We start from the raw sequence: 27,667 nt of genomic DNA on the forward strand, positions 1-27,667 counted from the left end.
TAAATTAGAGTACCCACCTATTGTACACGGCATTAGTGTCAAGAGTAAAACCTAAAAATCTAAAAGAAAAACACGCAAGTTGATGAATCTTCTTCCTCTAATTCAGGGACAATATAAAAAGAAAGACACAGTAATGGAGAAGTGTTCAGTGAATATATCAAAGTACTTACCTAAAATGTTCATAATGCCTAAACAAAATAACTTAGTACAACCAGAATCTTGTCCTTTTTTTGAAGCGGTTTGATTGTAGAAGTTCGCACGCAAAAAAAAACTACTAGTTCAAACTTGATTAATTAATAATTAAGTACATTATAGTAGATTATTCGTAACGTAACTAATCAAAGACCAGACCTATATATATAAACACAAGCATAGACAGAGCTAGGGCTGCCATCTCGAATTTCGCCAAACCCGGACAAACGTTTAAAAAACCCGGACATTTGGCGTAAACCGCATTTTTCCCCCGAACATGTACGATTTTTTTAAACAAAATAATACCTAATTTGTAATCCATTTACTATTGACATACACTTAAATTCAATGAGGAGCTTCCTTACATGAAAAGTGTCCGGGTTTTCCCCGGACACTTCTTGAAACCCCGCCCGGACGGCCCCCGGACGGCCTCCAAACGAGGACAAATCCGGGGAAACCCGGACGGATGGCAGCCCTAGATAGAGCTATCATATGTTTACAAAACAGTACAAATTAAAGTTCCTCATCTCGTATTTAGGGCAGAGAATCCACAATCCTTCATTGTCGTATCAACCAGCATACGCGACAGACGTGCATACACTGTTAATAATAATAAACATTATTATTGTGACGTGAAGATAAACAAAAACAAATGAGTGTGTTGTGGTGAAACTTCAACGATCATTTGGATGTAGTTGCTAAATACACAATGGCTAAAACAACGGTGAGTTTGTTGTCAAATATATTTTGGTGTTTACGTATTATGAGATCATCTAATTAGAGTACAGCTAAGTATCTTTCACTCACTTACAGACTTATTTTTAACCGACTTCCTAATAAAGAGAAGTTTGTCAATTCCGTTGTGTCAAATCTTAACATAGCTTAAAGACGGTGGTCCCATATTCTAATTTTAATTGTATGTAGGTACCCTAAATTTATTATCGTCAAGTTATTTTTAACATTCATTGTTAAGAATTCTAAAATTAAACTCTAAATATAACTTAAAGTTAAGCTTATGTCTTTTTTATGTTAAAAAGAGCAGTACCTTTTTAAGCTATTTTAGGACAGGAAAAAACAAAAACGACAAACGGTCGAATTAAGGTGAATGGAATATTACATTACTTTTTTTTACCTATGTTAGGTACTAACATTAGATAGAAAATATATTACGTTTATATACCATCATATCTTTCTCTACACTTGTTGTAAAAATCGGTATTCCAACTATTTATTTAAAATAACAATCAACTAAGATTCTCATGGACTTCCTATATTGTTATTTATAATATGCCAGAGCCAATAAGCATGCCATGGCTTGTTATGTTTTTTATCAAAATATTATTATAATGGTGGGATAATTTAAGTGAAAATGTCTTATAAAACCTATTGTTTTTGTTATTAAACAAAAAATAATGTAAACTATAAAACATTAAACTATAAAACATTATGTATGCTTTGCTTACTATTACGTTTTAACGATGTTTTTATCAGACCCCTTTTAGAACCCCAAAAAAGTATTCACGTAAGAATGTTTACAGCAACACTATCCGTAAGGAAAATTCTATCAGGAAGATACAGGGAGGAATGAAAACTATCGACAAACCAAATCTCAAGATAAATAATCTTTTTTTTTTATTTTAAAACATATAAGACACGAGTTCACTGCCAGCATATCCTATACGCGTTTATTTTTCCGCAAATTTCGCGGATATTTTTGAAATATTTGCACTCAATGGTTCTTTTATCGAAACATTTTGTGTGCGTCAGAATACTACGAAGAATGTTGCTGCCGATGAATCTCGGCTTTGCCTACCTACAGTACGCATTACAAACACAGAACTTCACAGATGACGTTAACCCATCTCACAAAGATGACAACTGATTACGAACAAGTTGCTAACACATTCAGCCTTGATAAGGGTTCCTGAAGTCATGGCTGTGTTATTATCATCGCCTTGTGACTTGCGAACAACTTTGACAGTTCTACACAATGATGCATTAATTATCTTGCAAGTATTTAAAGCATTTCCGTATGTTACTAGTTAAGTAGTTGCTTGTTGATTTATTTGACGGACACAGAATGTGTAGGAATGTTTATTACTTATGCACAGGTATATCACCTACCTCAAAATCTCTGGAACAAACCGCTACCATCATATGCCTACTTAATCTTTTCCTAATTACTTTGGGGTCAGCTTCCAATCTTACAGGATGCAGCTTAGTATCAGTGCTACATGTAAGGACTGCTTATCTGACCTCCTCAATCCGGTTACCCAGACAACTGTTATCAGACTTTCTTGCTTCTATCCGTAAAAACTGCCAAAGATGTTCATATGACAGCAATTTTTCACTTGACCTCGTTTAGCTAGGGTAAATTGACTTTGTAGTGTAAAACTGAATATTTCATAATGGTAATTCTGGTAAAAAATAAATAAGGACTAATTAATCATCATTGTTACTACTTTTTAAGAGCATTTGATTAGTAAATGACGAATAACGTTAATTATATTATCTACACTACATAATGAGCAATTTGTTGAAATACTTACATATACTTATTCTAAGTTATTTAGTCAATTCTAAAATCCTATTTAAATCCAAATACCGTTGTTGATCGATACATCATCCGTCACAATATCAATTGTGTATGTTCCTATGTATAAACACAATGCACATAAGTAGTACGTAGGTATGTATACAATGCCTAGCCCCATGGGTATTATAGCAACCATGACAATTGTCATGGGAATATCTGGCCTATGGGGCACGAATAATAGGAATGCCATTGGCGATCCAATGAATACTGCAAAAGTCCAGAGTTTTAAAAGGCATTAGGTAAATCTATTTTTTTCTTCATTGATGGGAAATCGTTCCAATGATTCATGTCAATGATTACTGCGCAGTATGTGAAGCGACAGGGATAGTTAAGATATGCTGATAAATTAAGTCGGCAGCTAGTTTTCAAAACGCATCTGCTTCTGACTGAAACCTCTCCGTCTTCCAACGCCCTTTCCATTCCAGGGTGAAAAATAATTCAGGAAAATTGTTCTTCAATAAAACAACAGTTTATTTCTCGTGGTAGCTTTTTAAGCACGAGAAAAAGGTACTTGTATTAACATTTATAATTAAAATTATATTTTTATTAATTTCAGGTACTTATTCTGATGCTGTGTGCGACCATATTAGTAAATGAAGCCACTAGCTATATACTACCAACACAAAGTAAAACAATTGAAAACCAACTTACAGCAGGCGTCGAGAAAAACTCGACGAAAAATGAAATGTCAGATGACTATAGAAAATACAGCTATATTATAACCACGTATTTATAGTATTAGTTAATTAGTAGTATGAGTAAGTATTGACTATAAACATAATGTGAGAAATAATCGTATATTTATATTTTCAAATGATATATTTTCTGACAATGTTTTGGAAATAAGAACTTAGTACAATTCATTGAATTTTGATGGTATGGTGAAAATTGTATGGTTAGGTATTTTATAATTTTAAAAAATTACATAAAAGTGATGATATTTTTTTGCTTATCTAAAAGTTATAAACCGTCTAGCGATACCTTACTTCGCTCTGATTTACTCAACTGCGTTAGAAATATTCTGTTTGCCATTCTTAGAGCCAAACACTTATTATAATATGTATAAAATAAACTAATGTTCCTTCATGTAGCATTTATATTTGTATGTAAATATCCTGACTGTGAGTATTAAAAATAGTGATGAGAAAATTATACATTTAAATATGACAGCAACGGAGAATTTATTTTACTGTTTATAAAGACCCAACAACAATTTTTCATGATCAAGAATTGAACTGACGGCATCAAGCAAGCTTATTATTTAGTTATAAATCATTTAAATATTAACCTTTGCACACACTCGTAGGTAGATACAGTTTTATATACAGCGATAAATTTTACTTTAATTACCAAAATTTAGACTGTTCTTTATTTTTTGTCAGATAATATGTATAATAGTTTATCAAGTGGTGATTTAATCCGGAAATGAGTGTGCCGGGTGCCCCTAACGTAGGTAAGTATTAATATTTGGTATCATTGTACACTCAGCTTCAAAAGTCACTGAACAAATCTAGATTTTACCATTTTATCGAAAACTGCTTAACACCGTGTCGTCGATAACTTGCCAGAGTATCCGTCTACTTTTTTGAAGTTTAGGATGTTAAATAAATGTTGGCGATTGTATAGTAAAGAAATTATGATCTTTACATCGTAAATAATTATCAAAATCGTGACTCATTTTAACTACTTTATAAAATTACTAGCCGTTTTCCCGCGGTTTCACCCGCGTCCCGTGGTAACTACTGCCCGTACCGAGATAAAATATAGCCTATGTTACTCGTGGATAATGTAGCTTTCGAATGGTGAAAGAATTTTTAAAAACGGTCCAGTAGTTTTTGAGCCTATTCATTACAACCAAACAAACAAACAAAGTTTTCCTCTTTATAATATTAGTATAGATGACAGTGAATACCTATTTTATTTGACACGTGTAGTTAGCATAAAACTAGCGTAGCAGGAAGTATTTTAATATCATCGTTTAACCTATGAACTTAGCTGATTCTTTTCTTATCATCTCTGACCCACCAAGGTTTGGGTTTGGGTGTCAGTTAATCGTCAGCAATGAATCTTATGTAATAAAAGTGTCTGTTACAATTTTCAAATTAGCAGTTTTTCACCGGTATACAACGAACGAAAGTATACAGATTGTTACAAAAAACCATACAGCCATAACGTGATTAAACGGACCTTGTCAAGAGTGCTTTTACGTAGGATCACTTCAAAAATTACCACCAAAATTAAGGAAATATCTAACTTTTTTATTGACATAAATCGATGTATTATTATTTATAAAAGTGTTACTATAGCTATAAGATTTATAACAATAATATAAGCGAATCTATGCCAGCCCATAGCTAAACTTCGCTGAAGCCATTCAATTCCTAGCAACAAGAACAAGGCACCGTTATTTTCACACCAACAATAGCATGCCTATACTTTGTTTCCAATGTAAACAAAAATATTTGCAATACATAGATTCTTTGTTCCCAATGAACGTCTGTGTACTATCGGCCTACTGTGACACAGCCACTGTTGAACCGTGGACACCGGGTTATCTGAAAAAACGTTGCTATGCGGGTACTATGTAGCTAACTATAGGTACCTACATCTTTGTGTCAGAGCAAAACCTGACCTACAGTGAAGTCTGTTAGTTGATAAAATCCTCTTTGCTATCATATAGGTAACTATGAATATCGTTGCATCACGTTTACAATAAGTAGGTAACTTTTACTGTTTACTTCTCCAAAGTAAGGAGGAATCCGGAAGAACGATTTTCCATTATTTTACTGACTTTATTTGATACGTCAAATACTTTTGAAAAGGTAACCACACAAATTACATTTACTTTGAATGAAAGACAATAATATCTTCCCTTATTTTAATCTTGATCTGTACATATAAACTTACGAATACCAAACAAATATTTCTCATTCCACGAGCGCGCCTATCAGATGCAGGTATCGTCTGCCCGTCTTCTTGTCGAAGGCATGGGTTCCTTGTATCTCTGCATGGACCTCCAGCAAGCTTTAGCAGAGGCACTGTAGGTATCCATATACTCTGTCCTGCCGGGGTACTCTGCGAACCAGGTCTGTATGGCTTGTGGAGCTACGCCCGTGTGAATCGGCCCTGGGAAATGGAGGGAGGTGATGTCAAATTCTGATTTTGTGTGGTACATTTCATTAGGGTGTTCTTTATTCAATCTATCTAGGCGGCTGGTTGACGCTTCTCGTGACCAAAAGGCTACCTCGGATAAAGGATCAGCATGGCGATCCAACGAGGTAATGCTGCCAGCCTCTTGGGTACGCTTCCAGTCGACTGAATTCTATACCTACTAAACTTAAACTATTATCTATCATAACTACCTTCGTCGTTTTTACCATTTGAATTTAGAGCTCTAAAATAACTTGTTCGTTACCCTTTTAAAGTTAATAGCTAATACATAGCAAGTTTACCTGGAGGGTTGATCGTGGGTCGAACAGTAGGCGGCTTGTCGGTGAAGTTGGTGGGGTCCTTGTAACATCGCAGCATGCCAAGACTGTTGGTCTCCATTGGAATAGGAGCATTGGACTGAGAGGCTGCTATGATCGTCCTGTAGTCCGTCATTGGAAATGCTGCAAGGAAACATTTTGAATGAGGTGAGTTTGTTTGCAACGGTTTGTATTATTATATTATGCTTTTCATGGACGAATTGTAGGGAAGAATATTGTATAATAGATTCTTGTATGAAGTAGGAAAAGTAGGAGTCCCCTCAAGACACCACCAATACAATAGGAAACCCGTGGCACTGGCAGGTTTAGAAAGGGATTAAGGAGATGGGCAGTTCTGACTGGCCTGGTTTCCTGGCTAGGCTTACACAGAGATTTGCGTATTTTAGGAGAAATCGAAAAGAATAAAAAATCCCAAGCTTCAAAGTGATACTAAGAATATCTACCATTTAATATCTATGTATCCAATAGACCAATAAGCAATCATATTCAACGTTAATGTAAAAACATACCCATGTTAAATGTAATAGCATTCCTAATTACGAGCGCTTTAAAAATAAATTCCTGTCTGAGTCAGTTAATTGGTGTATTTAACCCAAGCTGGCCCGACTATTATGAATCAGTCATAATAAACGCATTGTTCCTCATTTGCTCACAAATTATAAAGCTAAATGTGCACTTTCCTTTAACAATGGGGGTTTCTAAATAGTCTGACATTAGGGAATCATAGACATAGTACAGTAACTTCATTCAACACTAGATTTCAACATGATTAATTATTCTTTTCCAGGTATGTTTTGTCGAATTTAGATATATGTGCCTATAGTATAATCTACATAGGACAAACCATAGTAATAGAAATCGCACTAATACTTTGAATGCGTTGTAAACCGAACCCAAGTGTAAAGTGGACTACAGTCGCTTTTATACACTTTGCAATAAGAAGGCATTAATATATATGTGTACATGTGTACTCACATCTTTTCTTGAAGGTAGCTTGATACATCGTCATCATTTTTCCGTCGAGATCATCACAAGGATGATCTAGAATATCGTTTGTCACATCAACCATCTGTAAAGAAACCACAATGTTCACAATATAATTTCATAAAGATGATTCTTGTATGTGGTATCACCACCCTATGACTATGCGGAAAGTAAAGCCTGAAGCCAAAAGCAACACAGGACAGCCGCCAAAGATGTGATCTGACGATCTGATGACAAAGGTCGTGGATAGGTGCAGAACGCAGGCCAAGTCATTTTGCGAGAAAACAATGGGGATGGCCCATGTTCAACGATACTTAGATATTCAATTGCTGCGATGAGATTAAGCACAAACCCATAAAGCGTTTATATGGTCCTCAGATAGCACGTCATCTTAAAGCCGGAGTCTCCACGTAACCGTTTATAAAAACACTAGCTTTTGCCCGCAACTTCGTTCGCGTGGAATAGTGACTACCAGCAGATTTTTGATTTGACCAATAGATGGCGCTATATGTCCGGAATATTTTTTTTTTTTTTTGTAATAAAAACTATCCTATGTCCTTTCTCAAGTTTCAAACTATGTTTGTACCAAATTTCACACAAATCGGTTCAGTAGTTTAGGCGTGAAGAAAAGACAGACAGACAGACAGACAGACAGACAGACAGACAGACAGACAGAGTTACTTTCGCATTTTTAATATTAGTTTGGAAGAGTAGGTAATAACATTGTACTCACACGCTCTCTGGCCTATGAAATATTGTGTACCTACCTAGGTAGGTAAGGTAACCATTTTATTGATTGTCATTGAGGATAATTTTATAATAAGCTTCTTCCATTAAAATAATTATAAGTTACTGAGCCCCATAGCTGTTCTCGTACACTTAACTACCGGTTATAGTTCGGCCATTCAGAGAATGCGTTCCTGACACGTCGCGATTGAACTGACGACGTAACTACATTCATTGATTATTGATATAATAATGTTGTTTTAATGCTCCTCAATTGTTAAAACGGTAAACAACCAGCAAAAATATTTTTATCGTAACTGCAACGCCATTGCAAAGTTACGTCGTCAGTTCAATCGCGACGTGTCAGGAACGCATTCTCTGAATGGCCGAACTATAGTGCATTATAATAAATACCTACTTCAGCACGCTATTAGATCATCATCATAAGACAGGAATAGAGACAAGACGCTTAAAAAGTGACTAAAGCAGCAAGGACCAGATTGGTTCAAATTCTTCAAGACTGGCGTTGACCTAATTACCAATCGTGCCTAATAATTTTAGCGGGGCAAATATCAGTAGTTCGTCGTCGTCGTCACAGCCTAAACATGTCAACTGTTGGACAAAGGCCTCCTCTAAGGTCGGGAGATTTGTTCATACTCACCGCGGTGGGCATGCATATTGATGAAGGATCAGTAACTGAAAAGCGCGTTATATTTTAGGAGGTTGGTAATAAAGCTATGAATCGACCACAAAGACTCTGGACATCGATAACAAGTTGTCTCATTGTCTGACCTGATAACCGAAGCTTGACCCAATGTTTGAGTACATGTGTTCGCATAACGAACTATAAAACTTAAGAACAAAGACAGACAAAAGCTAAACAACGATCAATTACGTAAAATTGTAACAACTACAACAACTATGTAGATAAAACCCTCATACGTTCGTGGTACAATCCAGTGATGGTATATAGATTATATATACTCATACTCGTAACTCGTTCAATAAACATAGCCCAGATAAAGCGACAACTCTACTCCTGACCATGACAAAGATCTTATATCAGTTTACCTTTTAGAGGATTCCCATAGGTAGGGAAGAGCGCGATTAAACGACGGTTCTTCTCGCGACATTAGTGCCGTGTTTGAATCACCTTAATCTCATTACCTGTTTCCTCAACTGCTCATAGTCCTGGCATAGCTTCTGCTCCTTTTCAAGCAGTTGTTTGTACTGCTCCACTCTGGGCGAGTAGGAGTGTGCATCGCAGTGGCAGTACGGAGCTACGGGGGCAGGACGCACGATCGGTGCCGTATCTGGACTTGGCGGCTCGCATGGTCTGAAATGCAAGAATTTGTGAAGTCACCGAAACTCTTTGAGAACTTAATTCATTTACTTAGCTCTATACTGGCTTAGATCGAGCCTTTCTACGTCTCCCTGTTCGAACCCCATAGGTGTCTACGAGATTCCTCCAATAAATCTACGGCCAATGGGATGCGAGAAAACATAATTAAGACGTCCTTCTGAATAAGGATGGCAAATATAGGCAGCAGAAATCAAAAGCCTTAAACTAACTGCTAGGTACCACAAATGAATGATAAAATCGATTTCTGCTTCAAGGAAAACTTTGCTAAACGTGACATCCCAAACAAAGTGTACATGAAATGAGGTAAGGTACCTTATGAATACTAAGCAAGTACTTGTGCATTTTTACACCATTTGTAAGTAACAAATCCAGTGAAGTCCGTATCAAGAACCAGTCACGATTTTAAAGATATAAATGCATAACGCAGTGCAGCATTGTCAAGGCTCATTTCGACCCCATAAACACAAGTATGGATTGTAGATATCAATAAAATACGAGCGTGGGAAATAAAGGCAGCTGGCATTTTGCTAATGTTACTTGTAACGGTGATGAATGCAGTAAGACCTAGGGCTCTTAAAGGACGGACAAATGTTAGGCATACAATGTGAGTCACTCCCAAACTAAATACAACAAAATGTAGATCTACATAGGTACCTAGTAGTAAAGGTGAAGGAAATCATTTTGAGAAAACCCGGACTATAAGGTCTGAAATCACCAACCCGCATTTAGCAACCGTGCTGATTAACGCTCAATCCTTCTCTGCATGAGAGGCCTGTGCCCAGCAGTGGGACGATAAAAAGGCTGATCATGATCTGAAACCTCCAGAGGAAACTACAACGACCGACCGGACCGAACATAGGATCTAGAATAATCTAGATCATTTTAAGTACCTACTAAAATAAGTAACTCAGATAAATGCAAATCAATAGTACACTTTGCCCTAACCGAAATTCATACCCGCAAAACATAATACGACAATATAATCTTACTTATTCGTGAACTCAATGTGGTTTGATCCATTGAGAATGTATTGAAGGCCGATGCGGTAGAAACATACTAACAGCCACGAACATAAACGATTAGATCGAACGCGAGGTCACTTGTGTAAGTAATCTAGACATCAAATGTGTTTGCAACTGCACTTTTCCCGGGGCAACTACGAGTAAATGGTATAGGTAAGTAAGTAGTACCTATAGTTAATGATAGACAGAAGTAGCTACTAACGATAATTTGTGAACAAAAAGTAAATGATAAGGAATTTATTGCCCCAACAATATTGTCAGGCGCTTACTACTTTTACGTACTTTCCTATTACGGGTTTTGAAAACGGCCATTGAAAGTCGTTAGTTGTTGTTGTCTTGAAATCCATTTTGTTTGAAGATTTATTTCTGAAAGTAAACAGATTATTTTCTTTTTATTTTACTTTATTATGCGTCAACAAAGTGACACACGATACCAATTTTACCTCAATTTATAACGTTAATATTTTTGAGATTTATTATTACTATTTTAGCTAATTGACACCCTACATAATTTAGAATTGCTTTTGATGCCAAAAATTTGATTTGTAGTAGAATTTCTTCAATGAGGGAAGATAAAAACATTTTTGAAGTTTTGCGTTTTTTTTCTACTAGCCTTGCCAAGAGACAGACAGTATTTGATATAATCTAAGAAGTATTTTTCTTTTGCAATGAGTGATAAGGTCAATTTTCGTTTCCCTTTACTGGTAACATTAAAAATACTCTATTCTATCAAAATCTTTCTCAGTGCCCGCTCAATAAATTAGGAGCTTCTTCTTTATTGATCAAGTAATTTTTTTCCAATTAAAATGAATTATTAATATTTTATGCTTAGAAAAAAGTTCATAATTGAGAAGAGTAACATTTTATATTTTTTACCGATTCTTGTGTTAGTAACTTTTTTACCTTATGTCCTGGCAGCATTGTAACTAACTTCAAGTTTTTTAGATGTCAACATCGTTGTTTTCCTGTCATCCGTCATCAAATCAGCTGTGTATCACACACAGAGAACATGTAACATAATAAATGTGCGTATTAAAATTATTGGTGTGAAAATGTCCACTGAGACATCTGATAAAAAATCAACTCAATGTTTATGATAAATTCACGGTGGAAGAGACATGGCGCGCCGGAGGAGCAGCGGCATAACGAGCCTGGGGTTTAACCAGGATCAAGGTTTGTGTTACTTCCTAGTTCGTCAACCTGAGTTCTTTGTTCTCAGGTGCAGTTAGTATTAGTCGCGTTTGGGATGAGGAGTGTGAGCTGGGCCACGGGGCTGGTGACGAGACACGCGTGGAGCGAGCTGCGTCGCAGGCGGAGCGCGAAGCTTCCTCGCCACGCTCTCGCGTAGCTGCGCGCTCCACGTGTTGTTTATATTTTTAGTGCGCGCCCACGCGCAATTTCCATTCTTCGCGAGTTCGCTCGCTATTGTTTGGGCGTTGGTTTGGTTTGCCCTCGTATTTGCGTATGTACTCGTAACTTAAAACGCAATTTTCATCAGTTTTTCAATGTACGTCATAGTGTTATGATGTAGGATTTTGTATTGTTTTGATAAACAGCTGTTATTTGTTTTGGATATCCACTATCTTGGTACAGTGTTGCTTCTAATAGCATAATTGTGCTCCAATAGAGTATATAGCTCAGTAACAGTAATAATAACACTTGCCTATAAATTAACATACAAATAAACTGCACAGTACAGTTGTTGTTGTAAAAACTAAATCAGTAATGCCTTTTAATCACAGTACAATAGCAGACTCATTGTAATTAATATTAATCAGAGTGTCTTGTTAGATAGATTAGTGCTTTGTTCTGTATTATTTCCTAGATTACTCATACAAAGTATGATCTATAAATTGTATAAATTAATGATTGTATTACTTTGTAGGCTGCTTCACATGCTGCCTAAAGACCGGCCTGCGCGTCTACAATGTGGAACCTCTTGTCGAGAAAGCACACTACAGTAAGTATCTAGCTTGTATCGTCATATTATGTATCTTAAAAATAAGAAGAAGATGGAGTTAAATAACATTTGCAAAACTAAAGGTGAGTTGCACCATTTAACTATAAAGATAACCAAACCAAAACCAGGCATGAAACTGCCGTTGATTGGTCAAATTGGCAATTCAGCAATTGAAAATGGTTCTGTTATCTATATTATTATATGTGCAATTCACCATTACAAGGATTTTGTTAATATGATGATATATGAGTAAATTACATACTTCACTAGCATAGTATACTACTTGTACAATACTCTGCTTGAAATGCTATACACACAAACAGGCATTCATAATACATAGTTATTTTAGGTCAAATCTATATTTGGGTTTACTAAGAAAGCCTTTTATGTCTATAAATAGACTCAACCTTTGTTACTAGAGTTTATATTGTAACTGTAACTTGCGCTAGTATATTTTAAGCTCAAATATTCTATAAATGGTACATTCAGAAATTTATATTTTTATGTTATATAAGGAAGTTTGAATTGTTTGAGTTATTTTTCTTAACGTTACCTCCATAGGTGATATAAGGACAATGTAGTTAGAAACAAGACAAAAAATAAGTCATATCCTGTTGAATTAATTAAATGTAAAGTATGATGTAAGCGTCTTGAGCGGTCAACTCACTGGGCTTAACAGAATATTGACACTGCTCAGTGGTGATATTAAGTATAATATTTGTACTTGTACATTACATCATTTGTGCAATAAAATTTAAATATATTTTTATATGGAACCTGGGATGCATAAAGCAAGTTTAATTTATTTGTCTCATGGTTATAGTTAGTTACCTTATCTCCGGATTGGTCCTGAAATTTCAATATTCTTGACTCTTCCCAAGACTGTGTGTGTGAACGGATTTTGAGTTACAAAAATAAATACCGATTACAATAAATGAATTGCACAAAATAGCTTACATATGATAATGTGCACAATACAAAATTAACATTTTGAATTGGCTGTATAGTACAACGCACATGATTTACATTTATTGACATTTATGAACTTTAATGAAACGTAGTACCTACCACCTACCTTAATAATGCTAAATATTTATTGCAAGAGAAATACGGTTTGGTTTTACCGACATCCTGGAGGTCTACTTTACGACACCCGCAATTACCTACATCAAATGCAATTCATCCATTTATTCCTTCGCTTTTGTACCATCCATTATGCTGAATAAAAGCTGTTCAGAACGTAATAAATTAAACCCGATACTGTATCGCGATCCCGGAAAGACCTTACTAAACATGCAATACCATTGAGTAGATATCGTAATGAATGACGTACATTTTAGGTTAATCAGTTAAAAATTGCAATGCGCACTCAAATGTGTTCTAGTCCAAAAAGAATAACTGTCACGTCAATAATAAATGTAACTGAGTAGGTATGTGATAGGTAAGTCGTAAAAGTCTCTTCAATCAAGGAACAATTCTTGCATCTTACCAAAAAAAATATCTCGATACTAATGATCTAATTCCTACCATTGTCTCGTAAGATGTAAAGCGTTGTTTACCCAAAACATACGTTGTTCGTCTTGTTAACAACGCGAGCTATATGCAAATTCATTAAAAACAAATTGAACTACCTACGAAAAGAGGTATGTACCTCATTATCAATACGTAATGCTGATGATGTGAAAAACACGCGTACCTACATAGTAAATCATTAGCTGGTCTAATGACTTTCGAATATGTCACAACGTTTGACCATTGGGAATCAAAGTACATAGCAAGAGTGAATGAACCTCTATATTTAGATCGTTCCGGCGATCTTTGATTGAAATCTTATCCTAATCTGAATATCGTCCAAACTTTTAACGATGATTTATTTGTAATGACAAACCACTTTTCTATTCCACTCGCTTAGGAAGTATGAATCTTTTAGAAAACTAACTGGGGTGTTTAATAGCTAGAAAGTTTTATTAAAAAGCTGGTCTTCCTACCATTTATCGTCTAGACCTCTAATGCCATACTTACCAATAAAACTTTTGCGTCTTTTGAGTCTTCCAATAAGGTCCTGAAAAGATTAGCAAATTAAGTATACTTATGTAAAGAACCGAAGCCGAAAATCGATCTCAGTGGCGTGCACTTGGAGAGGCCTATGTCTAGCAGTGGACTGCGATAGGCTGATGATGATGATGTACAGAACAGATAAGTTACATACAATAAAATAATCATTTGTCAAAGCAGGTAATCTATTTGTAATGAAACTTGATTCCATATACTTGAACTAAGTCGTAACAATCAAACAACAAAAACATAAAATAAATGCTGAGAATTTAAAGATTGCGTACGTACATAAAACGGGTGTATTGGACGCATGTATGTATGTAATCAATCTCGGGTAAGCCATGACTCACCGCTAAGCCAGCAAGTGAGGAAAACCGGTTTGTTTTTGTTATTTGCGTATTGGTTTAAAAATCTTGATCTTCAACTGTAAATCACATATTATCTACAGAAGCAAAAGATTTATCAATCAACTTATCAAGAGTTGCCATTGACTCCACATTTGACCTCTTGAATGTCGACCGAAAAGTTCGCCCATTGTTTGCTATGTTGATGATAAGGTTCACAGAAGAACCAGTTCACAGTTATGTAGTTACTGAAGCAAGATAGCTGTGGATCAAGCAAAAAGGATACTTCTCTCTGTGTCCTTCAATCGTACCTCCACAATTTCTAATCCCAGACAGGACAAATCTTAGGACGTTTTACAGCAAAAGGTTGCCATGTTTCCAACCGTTTGGACGTTGAACTCAACCCAGAGGTTGCGCTCATGCAAAATAAGTGAACGATGCATACAAATTGAAAGTTATTTGAACAAAGAAAACTTCACGTTTTAGTTTATTTGTATTTTCAGTATTATTATTATTTTTTTAAGTTTTTTCTTTTTAATTCAAGAAACATGCGAATTTGCAAACATCACATTTTGCACGTAGACGTTAAATGTTGACTTTTCAAATATTTAGAACAGTTAGGGTGCGTCCACATCTGGCGAATGCGCCGCCTGCGCGCCGCTCGCGTGCGGCGCTTAGGTCGCGCGACGTCTGCCATCTTCGATAGTACTGAGCCAATATACGGAACTGTAAGGGCGAGAACTGATTGCGCGCAGATCGCGCGCCGCTCGCGCGCTCTATACGAGCCTTGCGTGAGTTGCGCTAAAGAGGCGCACCGAACTATTGCAGTGACTGCACGCGCGCAGCTCGCGGACAGCTCGCGATCGGCTCGCGTGCTGCGCATTCGCGGCGCATTCGCCAGATATGGACGCACCCTTAGGTACATAACTAAGTCAATACTGTTACACAGAAACAGCAGGTAAGGTCAACAATTTTCAACAGAATTTCAAATATAAACTGGCATTTATTAAAAATAAAATATGCACACTTCAATAGGTACCGACCATCCAGTCACGTCATGTGATGCACAAAAATATTAATGAGACCCCTAATTCATACGGTGACTAACAACAGACTGAATTTACAAGTAACTCATTACATATTCTAAGTTCGTACTAAACATTAAACTGTAAGGTCATGGTAAGGAATCGTGTGATAACTACGCCTTTGTTGGCGAAGCTTGTTCCGTATTACTTGGACAAATAGATCACGAATTACGAGACTCGTAAGTGGCTTATCGGAGCGTGAGAATTATTTTTTACAAGCCCATTCTACTGACTTGGATGCTAGATATTTGATTCAGGCATATGTTTATTTAACACTACCCGTTTTCCCGTGGTTTCACCCTCGTCTCTTAGGAACTACTGCCCGTACCGGGCTGCCAATAGAGCCTGCGGTCACCGGCCATAAATTAACTTCCCAAGTGTTTTTTTTTTTTTCAAATCTGTCAAATAGTTTTAGAGCAATCAATTAAACCAAATCAATTAAATCTTTCTTCTTTATATGTATACATTAGTGTTAGACAAATAAATGTTGCGTCGCGTTTTATAAAAAATATATATATTAAAATCAATATTCAGTAAAAAGTCAAGTACAAAAGTAAGCACTTAGCAGTCACGAGGTTGTCGACACATGTGATACACACTCATCGGCTATTGAGTCGATTTAGTTGGTTTAGTCTCTTGACCATTCAATTCCACTCCAATCTTGTAATCATCCGAATAGCAACATAGAAAGAAACCTACGTTTTACTACGGAAAAATAATACTACGGTGTACATATTTGTCTCTCTATAAGAATAGCATACTTGGGCCTTGTAAGGCCTATCCATTCGTCTGGTGTAGCACTCAAATTCGTTGGATGCCCTCGCAAAATTCGTTGCTTTATCCAGTTTGAAGCATATTGTCCAAATATCCACTGGATACTTAACGGGCTATAATATGTTAATAACGATGTGCCTAGGTAATTAATGTATTGCTAGCTACTGCCAGCAGCTGCTACACACGGATACAAAGCACCTGTCTCATATGTTATTCTCATGTATAAGCTTTACTACTGCCATTGAACATTCTTGGCAGTCTTACCAAGGGGTATTGGGTTGGCCGGGTAACTGGTTTGAGATGGTCAGATAGGCAGTCGCTCCTTGTAAAACACTGATACTCAGCTGCATCTGGTTAGACTGGAAGCCGACCCCAACATAATCGAAAACGGCTCGGGAGATGATGGAAGTTTGAAGAATGACAGGGATTCATCAAAATCCGTAAAGAAGTAACAATCATACACAAACGCCTTAATAATATTAGTGGGGTTCTCTAAGTTGGATTTCCATTATTTCAGGCAAGGAGGAGCTCGGCGATGTGTCGCTTTGCGAGATGGTGTTCCGCACCAACTGGCTGCTGGTGGTGAAAGCGCGGCGCCCTTGCAGCCTCATGTTACTCGATGACCAACAGCGCGCCTTCAAAGCTGAAGTGCTCTTCAAGTCACCCATCAGAGCGCTTAGAGCGAGGAAGGATAAGTAAGTCGCTTTAAATGCTTTACCAAAAAGTATTTACACTTTATACAAATCACTACTTTTCGGGTAGTAAGAAAGAAGAAAGAAAGAAAAACCATTTAATTACACACACAAATGACGCAGAAAACAAACACACACAAATACAAACAAATAGGTAGGAGACGGTCATCGTTACTTTTCTGTTTTAAAACTCACATAACAGAGCGCTTAGAGCGAGGAAGGACAAGTAATTCGCTTAAAATGCTTTTCTGACTGAAGTAATTTACAATAACTATTTCTGGGTGTGCAGAAAAAATCTTTGCTTACCTCATTTTGCCCTGCTAGGATGACTATGATTTTCATTTAAAAAAACGATTCTGATTGTTAAAAACAAGCATAGAAATCTGTTGAATGCCACTGTCGACATGCGTTTTGTTTTTGCTAAATAATAAAGAAATGAGTGCTAATTATAAAGTGTGCTCGTATTCTTTATCAAAGAACCGTCAATTTAGTTAAACCATTTTGGTGGTCCCCAGCAAGACAAACTTTTGATAAAGTGGTCCCTCATGCCAAAAAGGTTAAGAACCACTGCTCTAAGTAATGGTCATAAAATGCGTTTGCGCAGTATGAATTAACTACTCAGTAATTATATTCGCATACGAGTCAAAAACAAGCTCTTCATTCAAAGTAATTTTCATATAAATGACTTACAGCCAGTTTCTTCATCAAAAGTAAAAGTCATAGTAATGTCTAAAGTAAAAGTAACGGTCAAATTCATTTTTTCTATTAGTTTTGCTGTCACTTTAGCCTTGAAAAAACGAATTTGACCGTTACTTTTACTTTAGACATTACTTTGACTTTTACTTTTGATGAAGAAACTGGCCGTTAGTGTAAATTGAGAACAAGAAAAGTAGAAACATGCAGGACTGAGTGGCCAGTTATATATGTACGTAATAATATATCGACTCCAACGATAAGATAAGACCAACCTTCACCGAATAACCCAATAAATTGTAAAAGATCGACGCTATTGTTCTATCTTTGTATCATAAATATATCATTAACGCTTATTGGCTTTGATTGATTGATTGTTTGCTTTTATGTAAATAAATAAAGACAACAACCGTTTATATCCGCATTTTATATGATAAGTTCATAAAAATAACTTATGTAGGTATGTATTTGTACAAGTTCCCCAAAACTGGTATAGGAGTGTAATGCTCACTTTAAAATTTTCGAGAAAAACCTTTTCTTTATATTGTATGTATGATGTAACTCATAGTTCAGATACATTTTGCAATAACACGTTGAGTAATATTTCTGCAGGTTGATACTTAGGCCTCTGCCTCGAATTTTGCGGGCAGCGGGGCGGCAGCGGCGGCGGCGCGGGAGCGGGGCGGGCAACGCATACCTGTTCTCGAAACTAGCGGGCAGATCGCGCGGCGCTATAGCAGTGTAGTGTTGTGTTCTGTTGTGTTTGCTGTTCCATATGGGTGTCCTCTCAAAGATGGCCGAAATAATTAGCTCTTGCACGTCCGAAGACATTTTGATACGTCACAAAAAAAATGTATAACATTATGCCTACAATGCAGATGCCCAACGCGGGCGGTCACCGCTTGACTGGAGCGCACCGCTCGTTGCCTGCCGCCGCGCCGCTGTATTCGAGGGCCGTTCCATTTGATTATACGCGTAAGATCCTGCCGCTCCCGCGCCGCCGCCGCCGCCGCCCCGCTGCCCGCAAAATTCGAGGCAGAGGCCTTACTGTTGCCCTTTCGCTTGATAGGCCATAAGCTGCAATAATCCTTTCCTATGTCTAATATTTCAAACGAAGTTGTATTTTCAAGCGATTTGTTTAATAGCTTTAAGGTACCTATTAAATTAAAAGTTTATTAATGACTTTGAATTGGACGTAGTTATGCAGAAACGTTCCAACCCACAAGTCACCCGAAATCGAGTTATTGTGATTGAACAGACTAAAATTTAGCATATGGTTATCTAAACTCAATATAATTCAACAATAAAACCTCTAGTACCTACCTTTACTAGTTATAATAAAAAAGAATACAACTGAAACGCGTAAATGCTTATATCTCAAATTCAACTTGAATTTGAGATATAAGCATTTACGCGTACAGTGGGTTGGAACGTTTCTGCATAACTACGTCCAATTTACATTCTTAATTTGATTGACATTTACGGTAATACAAAGGTATACTGAAATGATTCAATTTTATCAGGATGACAATGCATGAAGTACTTAAGGACCTTGTAGATATAATTTAAGCCTCTTGAATCTTGAAGGATGATTGAAAATACTTAGGGGAGATGTTCCTAAAACGGGTACCCCTCCTAAAACGGGTAGGCCTTGCCATTCGAATATTATAGATCTTAGTGTGAACCTGTGAGTGTAGAGTGGCGCACTACCCCCCTGCCGATCACGGTCAGTCGGCTCGCGCACCTGGAGCGAGCGTGTTTGAGGTAAGACGTAAAAAAAGTTTTCTGCTGAACTTATTAAAAAAAATCGAATTATGCTAGTGCTAACTACTCAAATATGGTGTAAGATATGGTTTTCGTAGTTTTGTATTATCATTTTGCATGTTATATGCTTATTAATTGTGCATAATTAGTGGTCTCCTTGTTTACTATTTTATGGTTAAGGTAGTTGAAATTTAAAACGTGCTTTTGGGCAAAACGGGTAGGGGCATAACGGGTGACTATCCGATTTGCCCTGGAATAATTTATGATATGTATTAAGCTGACCAGTGCCATTATTTATCTGACTCAAATGTAAAAAATACCTAATTTGTTTTTTTTTTTTAATTGGGTGAATAAATATAAAAGAAAAACTTTAAATGCTTCGTGGGATGTGGAAGTTATGAAACTGGACCGCAACCTCTTGGCGAAGCTATAAGTCCACCTCATACTCCAACACCAGTAGGCCAGTATATTGAAGAACTTCCAACACCATGCAAGACTATAACGGCAGAAACACAAATTCTTAAGGATTTTATAACACCATGCAAGACTCCATCACAAACTACAATCCTTCTTCAACCTGAGGATCATCATGTAACACCAATAAAATAAGGGGCACTTCCTCAATTGATCCCACAGAAAGCTAATCGAAGACAAAGAAAGCCACAGAGAGCTGAAGAAGAACAGGAACAGCGTGAAAAAGAAATTTTATTTTTTTTTTCTTTGATTTTTAACAAAATTATCTGTTGGTAGCATTATAATTTCAAATGTAACATTTAATGACGTAAAAGAGTAATCTAGACTGATCAAAATAAGACAACTGTTTAACATAATTAAGGAGACTAATTAACAATAAAGATTTCCTGGATAGTAGGAGGCTAAGATATTTTTTTAAATGTTTTTTAATTCATTTATCACATATATTCATTCATTACCTGCTTTGCCCAAAGGCGTTACCCGTTTTAGGACCCCCACTAGGGCAAAGCGGGTATTTCGAAGGGGTTTATCTTTTTTGATTTTTTTCAGAATATTGAAGAAGATTACTAAGACTATCTTATGTTTTCCAAAGTTTATTATATAAACAACTCTATGAGTACAAATACAAGTTGCATGTAATGTTCTTGGTTATTTTATTTAACATCTTTCGTTAGCTTACCCGTTTTGGGAACATCTCCCCTATTGGCTTTACTAGTTAGCCACGATCTTTCATTCACTTTCACTCGCTCACCTAGGTGCCCAGATGGCAGACCTTTTAAGGGTCTAATTTCTTCTATATGATGTAGTTCTTCCATTTACCTACCACTAAAACAGCACGAAGCTGTTTTGAAATGAAGTCTTATTAGCTCATAAATTGTAACAATAATGTTTTCTTTACAAATTCACAAGTTTTTTCAACAACCGAACCCTTTATTATTTACATTTGACAGCTCTGATGGTTGGTCAGTGTTGCTAGCCATTCATATTTTTATATGAATAAAAAACATATATTATATCTCGATGCTAACACATATTAATCCACTTTCCCCACTTCCAGGGTGGCGGTAGTGCTTTCGTCCAGCATACAGGTGTTGGCCTTACCATCATTATCGCGGGTAGCTCTGATGCGGACGAGGTTGGGCGCGAGGCCGCTTTGCGCGCTGGCCAGCGAACCATCCGCCCCGCATCTCTTAGCTGCTCCCGCGCATAGGAAAGGATCTCTGCAGTTGCTTGTAAGTACTTACTTTATTTCCCTCGACGACTGTGAGGGGCTTTTTTAAAACGGCCTTTTTAGAGAAGGGAGTTTCAGATTTTTACTGATTCGGAAGACCTCAATCGGAACATAGGTCCTTTTGGAACTGTTTGATTCGGTACTCTTTCGAAAAATTCCGCAAAAATATCTTAGGATTTCATCATGAGTACTTTTTGAATGCATGAGTAAAGTTAGGGGAACGAAGACACTAGCGTCCATTCTTAACAGTGGAACATTATTAAAACCTTAGTTTGATGATAAACATGACATTTACATAAAATATAGTCAATTTCCTATTGACGCTGTTCCACTAGTCTGGATGACGTTAGGTAACTATCCCGAGCCCCAGACTTATGTCTAATGGAATCTTAAATCTTAGGGCCTATGCACACCACGTTTTTTAAACGCGCCGTCGACGCGCGTTTTGGGAACGCGCGTCGCCGGCGCGTTTTTATCCTGCAGAGCAGTTTGTTATCGTTTGTGTCGATACAAACGCGCGGCACCGGCGCGTCTGTATCGATACAAACGCGCGTCTGCATCGCTACACACGCGCGTTTGCATCGCGTCTGTATCGCTACACATGCGCGTCGATGGCGCGTTTTTATCCTGCAGAGCAGTTTGTTGTCCTTTGTATCGATGCAAACGCGCGTCACCGGCGCGTCTGTATCGATACAAACGCGCGTTTGCATCGCGTCTGTATCGCTACACACGCGCGTCTCTATTTATACAGGTGTGTAAAGGTCTACCTACAGGCTGCGTCTGACTTGCGTGCGTATCGCGTCTGTATCGCTACAAACGCGCGTCGACGGCGTTTAAAAAACGTGGTGTGCATAGGCCCTTAAGTACCTACATGGGGTCATTTCAATAACAAATAACATTTCCCTTCAAGGACGTAACACGTGCAGTAAAGGGCGCTCACTCATCATCGCCCGCGGTGATGGGTTGCCATCAGACGGAGCTCGTTTGCCTCAGCCTATCCGCCAACGGCGCCCGTTTAGCCACCGCGTCTGAACGAGGCACCATCATACGCGTGTGGGATACCGCGACCAAACAAATGCTGCATGAATTGAGACGCGGGTCCGATTATGCTGATGTTTACTGGTGAGTTTTGTTGTGCAAAAATGATTTTCCACAATAATCATGATTTATAAGATAATTAATCCTCAAAATTTCTCCCAAATTCGCAGTATAAACTTCAACCAGTCAGGTTCGCTAGTGTGCTGCGTGTCGGACAAGGGCACGCTGCACGTGTGGGCGGCGCGCGGCGCGTGGCCGCACCTCGCCGCCGCGCGCGCCAGCGTCGACACCAGGGCGCTCTGTGCCTTCACTGATGATAATACTGCTGTGTGTGAGTATACACTTCAACAGTCAGGCTCGCTAGTGTGCTGCGTGTCGGACAAGGGCACGCTGCACGTGTGGGCGGCGCGCGGCGCGTGGCCGCACCTCGCCGCCGCGCGCGCCAGCGTCGGCACCAGGGCGCTCTGTGCCTTCACTGATGATAATACTGCTGTGTGTGAGTATACACTTCAACAGTCAGGCTCGCTAGTGTGCTGCGTGTCGGACAAGGGCACGCTGCACGTGTGGGCGGCGCGCGGCGCGTGGCCGCACCTCGCCGCCGCGCGCGCCAGCGTCGGCACCAGGGCGCTCTGTGCCTTCACTGATGATAATACTGCTGTGTGTGAGTATACACTTCAACAGTCAGGCTCGCTAGTGTGCTGCGTGTCGGACAAGGGCACGCTGCACGTGTGGGCGGCGCCTAAACCGATAACCAATAACCAAACCCAACCTAGGCTTGCCCAGACGCGACGTTAACGTTGAGTTGCCGCTTACTACTATAAGCTTACGACGTTACCGTTGCGTTTATGCAACGTGCGAGAAGCGACATCGCTCGCAAAACTTTGGCTGAATCGACACAGTTTCTAGCGCGTTGCTGATTTTATCAACAATAAATCATATTCCTGAGAACAAACCCTTTCATTTGATACCCATATCATGGGGGTGCATTTCAAATAGCCAGTCCGCCATCTTGGAGAGACCACCATATTGGATTTATAATTAAGTTTCTTAGCTTGTCATGTGTTGTCATCGAAACTCAGAGAGTGTGCAAAATTTCATCCTAATCGAAGACCGAGTAGTGGGTAAAGTTAAGATTCCAAGATTTTCTTGCATGCATAGTTAGTTACAAGTGAAGCTAATATTATGATTAAAGCTTAATTATTCTCCGTGTGAGATGAGGTCTCTCCCTAGCAGTGGGACGATAAAAAAGGCTATAACAGTAACAGAAGCTAATATAAGCGTGTTAAAAAATACTTCGACGATTTGCGTCAAATCCGAATAAACATAATAATGCCAAGTCATTCAATTATGCTACAAAATTAACTTGGGGAGTCAATTACCCGTAATTATAAAATGAGTAGGTAATTATGATCACCTGATGTATTACATGTGACGATCACAAATCGTATGACAAGTAAAAGTGAAATAGATGAATGGGTAATGTAATTTTATTTTATGACAATATTGCGTATTGCATACTGCAATACTCACTGTACTTTGTTGAAAGGTTCTTTTAACCTACAGACAGACATGTGTTGCTGGGGAGTTTGTTGCGCCACTTCTTCTTCCCAGCAAAAACACATAGGAAGTGGTGAAGGATGGGCGTTTTGGGGGCTCTCTTATGTAATTTTTTTTTCTGACGTTCGAAAAGTGCTGTTTTGCAGCCAAGTTTGAATAAATGAGTTTTGATTTTGATTTTGAATCGCATGACAAACTGTTCTTGTAATTATCTTAATGGCACGAGTCGTTTTCATTAGGTACTTAGTTATCTATGTACCTACATGTAACTAAATAATATGATTGTATAAACATACCTACTATATTGGCACATGATTTTGTTGTATAGCAATACCTACAGTTACATTCTTCAAAATGGCGACTTCTCAAAAATGGAAGAAATTTTAATGTGTCTTAATTATGCACATCATGTTTTCAAATCATTTTATTTGCAATCTTTAACCACAAAATATTACACTTGAATAACTTGACATTGAAATAAAACAATAACACTTGATTTAATTTACAGTGATATGCGAGGACGGCACTTTCCACAAATTCACGTTTGCAGCCGAAGGCAACTGTCATCGCAGCGACTTTGAATACTTTCTACAGGTAAAAACATACATTGAAAGAAATAAAAGAAAACATTATTAAATAGTAAATCGCTTGATGACAATAGCATAATGACAATAGGTACCCTACACATCCATATACCTACCTAAACCTCTATATAACGAATATAACAATATGTATTTTTGAATGCCTTACTTTTTTTTTAATTTAATATAATTCCATAATAATAAATATGTAGCCTAAATATTTTGTTAACAGAATGCGCTGCATGTTAGAAATGACTTCTCTATTATTTATTAATTTTTCAGGTGGGCGACGACGACGAATTTCTGCAATGATGTTTTTTAATTAATAAATTGACTATGAAGATATATAGTTATGCCTATAATAAGTGATAACACAGTGAAAAGTGATGTTATATATAGTAATATAATTATAAATAACACTCTAATGTTACAACGCTTAGGTTCTTTGAAATTCGTGATAATTTCAGTAAATAATATATTATAAAGTTTTGAACTGTACGTGTGAAATGCACTCGCGGCTTCTTATAACTAGTAGTTCTTTTTTATAAATATATTTCCATAAATTTTATGTAAATATTAAATGCTAGTTTCATTACTAAAGATTCTAGTTGCGAAATTCATATCGTTGAAGAATATTTGTAAAGAAATCTCTATTTTGTTAATAATTTTAAAGTGGTTTATCATATTTGAAAGACTGGTGACGGTCTTTTGTGTTCAACTGTATATCAAGACTTTTAAGAGTTGAGGGAAAATAAATCCAAATTAGAAAAAGACTAACTAAGTCTAAGTGCAATACGTGTCAACTAGAATTTTTAGTAATGGCAACAGCTTAGATATAGTATATAATAAATCCTCCTGTAATATTTGTTTTACTAAAGGGAGCGCCACTTGTCTATATCTGGCACAATATATTTAATTTTGTTACTAGGATAATGTTACAAGGTCAACGAAATATATGTTTGAAGTTCGTGAATTGACTTGAAAGTAATACTAGATTAAAGTATTCGTATCCTTTAATTATTTTCAAACTACTTATACAATAACTGTGGACAGTCAATACTGGCTGGAAAATGCACCAAAGTTGCCATGTTCAATGATATTTTATAAGTATTTTAAGCCTTGAAATATTCAACAATGATAATGCTACTTTGTTCCTTATGATACAATTCACGAACTTTAAAATTAGAGTTTTAATAATTATAATAAACATAGTTTACCAGGGGTTTCTTCATTCGATAATATTTTAGGTCATTCGAACCACTATGTTAAAAGACAAAAGGCACTAAATTGCATTTTTATTTTTAGGTTCAAAATGATCGAGTGTTTGATTTTACTAACAACAATTTACATACAATTTGATAAAACGTCTTTAGATTTTCAACTCATTCCAATTTAAACATTCACCAAAAAGGTTACATTTCCGTAGTAATTAAACTTTATGGGCATCTTGTAAAGAAAAGGTTTGCCCACATAAAATAAAATATTAATAAAAAAAAAACAATTGTTAGAGACAAAATGCAACTTAATTTTTATATTTTGATTACCTATTAACGGTTGAGGTGATCTATGAGGCTTGACTAATGATAATATACGTACATTTATTTTAAAGAGATAGAAGCATTTTATGCTTCAAGTTTTAGAAAATCATAAAAATATACTTGCTACCGAGAAGGTATGTTGGCCTATCAATGGCTTGTTTGGACTAGATTGACACAAGTGGAGGGAGGGGAGAACACCATGGCCCTCTAGATATTTTTCTCAAATAGCAACATTGTCAAATCTAGCGCCATCTTTGAGAAAAACTTAATAAATGTTTGTGATGTGTTTTATTATTGTAATGCAATAAAAATGTTGTTATTCAATAGCCATAGTAATAATAGTTACATAAAAAGCAATAATCAATATTAAATTGTAGCTGCTTTCTGCAAATTAGTTATTTGTATACACAGGGTTTTCCGATGATGGTAAACTGTTTTATTTATCGTAGCTTCTAGTTCCACATTAGCATAAATATTAATTGTGGTCTGATGATTTGTGTTCACAGTTTTCTAAAGACTCTGTTATTTAGCTGAATTATTTGGAATGAAAGTTTACTTCCATCATATTTTATATGCCTATCATTAATCGTTGTTATATAAAATCACTTTATATCATAATTTTATTTACTCAATTCATATTGTTCCTTTGTGTTTCATTGTTATCGCTCAATTTTAAATTGTACCTTTTGCATTTGCTCATATTATTAGTGAAGTGCTCTGAAAAATCGTTCTTTCATAGATATAATTATCCAATATTAAATAGCTATTAAAATTGTCATCGTTATTCATAATTTTTAAATACGTCGTATTTGAACTGAGAGAATATTTTAAGAGTTGAAATGTTGATCAGAAGCTTGTAAGTACATACATAATATATGTGAGCCCTTGTGTAAAATTATAATGTAAAGTTTATTATGTATAATTATGTAAATATTTTAATAATCACACAATAGTTTTTGTACTTGACATTAGCAAAATAATTGTCTCAGCTTAAAACTTATTTAATCACTTTAGTAATAATTATTTAGGGCAACAAAAACGAGCACATTTGGACACTGTAAATATGGAGTTTCAGAATAATGATTTATTTTTTTATGAAATTGTGAAAACGATAGGGACTCCACTGTTTTGTATAAAAGCTTTAGGGGTATAGATATGTAATATACCCAAATAGGGTTATTTGGAATTTAAACATTAAAATTTTCTTTTATAAAACCTGTTTTTTATTTCTTACTTATGTACTCAAAATTCCTCTATATGTACTTAGATAAATAGGCTAGAATTGTCAGTTTCAGTAGAAAGTATAGGTAGACGCCAGTAAGATTTATTTTTGTACCCTACATACTTGAGACTGAACTTTGTTAAAATAATTTTGAGGAAACTTATTAAAACCATGGCATCACCTCCCAAGCCTCTTCCCAGCATGTTGGGGTTGGCTTCCAGTCTAACCGGATGCAGGAGTGTTTTACAAGGAGCGACTGCCTATCTGTCCTCCTCAACCCAGTTACCC

General features: G+C 36.7%; 2 protein-coding genes and 1 long non-coding RNA gene across 5 annotated transcripts; 2 read left to right on the forward strand and 1 right to left on the reverse strand.

Annotated features, from left to right (window-relative positions):
- Window positions 1–674: 674 nt before the first annotated feature.
- On the forward strand, window positions 675–3,957 carry LOC124635965. Its single transcript, XR_006985090.1, has 2 exons — window positions 675–916; window positions 3,345–3,957. It is a non-coding gene; the product is annotated as an uncharacterized LOC124635965 (long non-coding RNA).
- Window positions 3,958–5,652: 1,695 nt separating this feature from the next.
- Window positions 5,653–11,353, reverse strand: LOC124635603. Of its 2 annotated transcripts, XM_047171532.1 has the most exons (6): window positions 11,275–11,353; window positions 10,654–10,737; window positions 9,154–9,322; window positions 7,252–7,345; window positions 6,241–6,399; window positions 5,653–5,914 (listed from the first exon to the last, which is right to left on the reverse strand). In XM_047171532.1, the coding sequence occupies exons 2-6, from the start codon at window positions 10,716–10,718 to the stop codon at window positions 5,736–5,738; spliced, it is 666 nt and encodes a 221-aa protein (XP_047027488.1). In that variant the 5' UTR covers window positions 10,719–10,737; window positions 11,275–11,353; the 3' UTR covers window positions 5,653–5,735. The 2 variants fall into 2 exon arrangements, with proteins under 2 accessions (XP_047027488.1, XP_047027489.1); XM_047171533.1 differs by lacking the exon at window positions 11,275–11,353 and having other exon boundaries at window positions 10,654–11,138.
- A 52-nt stretch (window positions 11,354–11,405) lies between these two features.
- On the forward strand, window positions 11,406–27,372 carry LOC124635602 (WD repeat domain phosphoinositide-interacting protein 4-like). Of its 2 annotated transcripts, none has more exons than XM_047171530.1 (8): window positions 11,406–11,544; window positions 12,257–12,331; window positions 17,107–17,284; window positions 21,270–21,444; window positions 22,354–22,565; window positions 22,652–22,812; window positions 24,547–24,632; window positions 24,902–27,372. In XM_047171530.1, exons 1-8 carry the CDS (start codon window positions 11,490–11,492, stop codon window positions 24,929–24,931), a joined length of 972 nt encoding a protein of 323 aa, XP_047027486.1. In that variant the 5' UTR covers window positions 11,406–11,489; the 3' UTR covers window positions 24,932–27,372. The 2 variants fall into 2 exon arrangements, with proteins under 2 accessions (XP_047027486.1, XP_047027487.1); XM_047171531.1 differs by lacking the exon at window positions 11,406–11,544 and adding an exon at window positions 11,894–11,958.
- The last annotated feature ends 295 nt before the right edge of the window (window positions 27,373–27,667 follow it).

The sequence above is a fragment of the Helicoverpa zea genome, chromosome 13 (assembly GCF_022581195.2).
Source record: "Helicoverpa zea isolate HzStark_Cry1AcR chromosome 13, ilHelZeax1.1, whole genome shotgun sequence".
Classification (NCBI taxonomy): domain Eukaryota; kingdom Metazoa; phylum Arthropoda; class Insecta; order Lepidoptera; family Noctuidae; genus Helicoverpa; species Helicoverpa zea.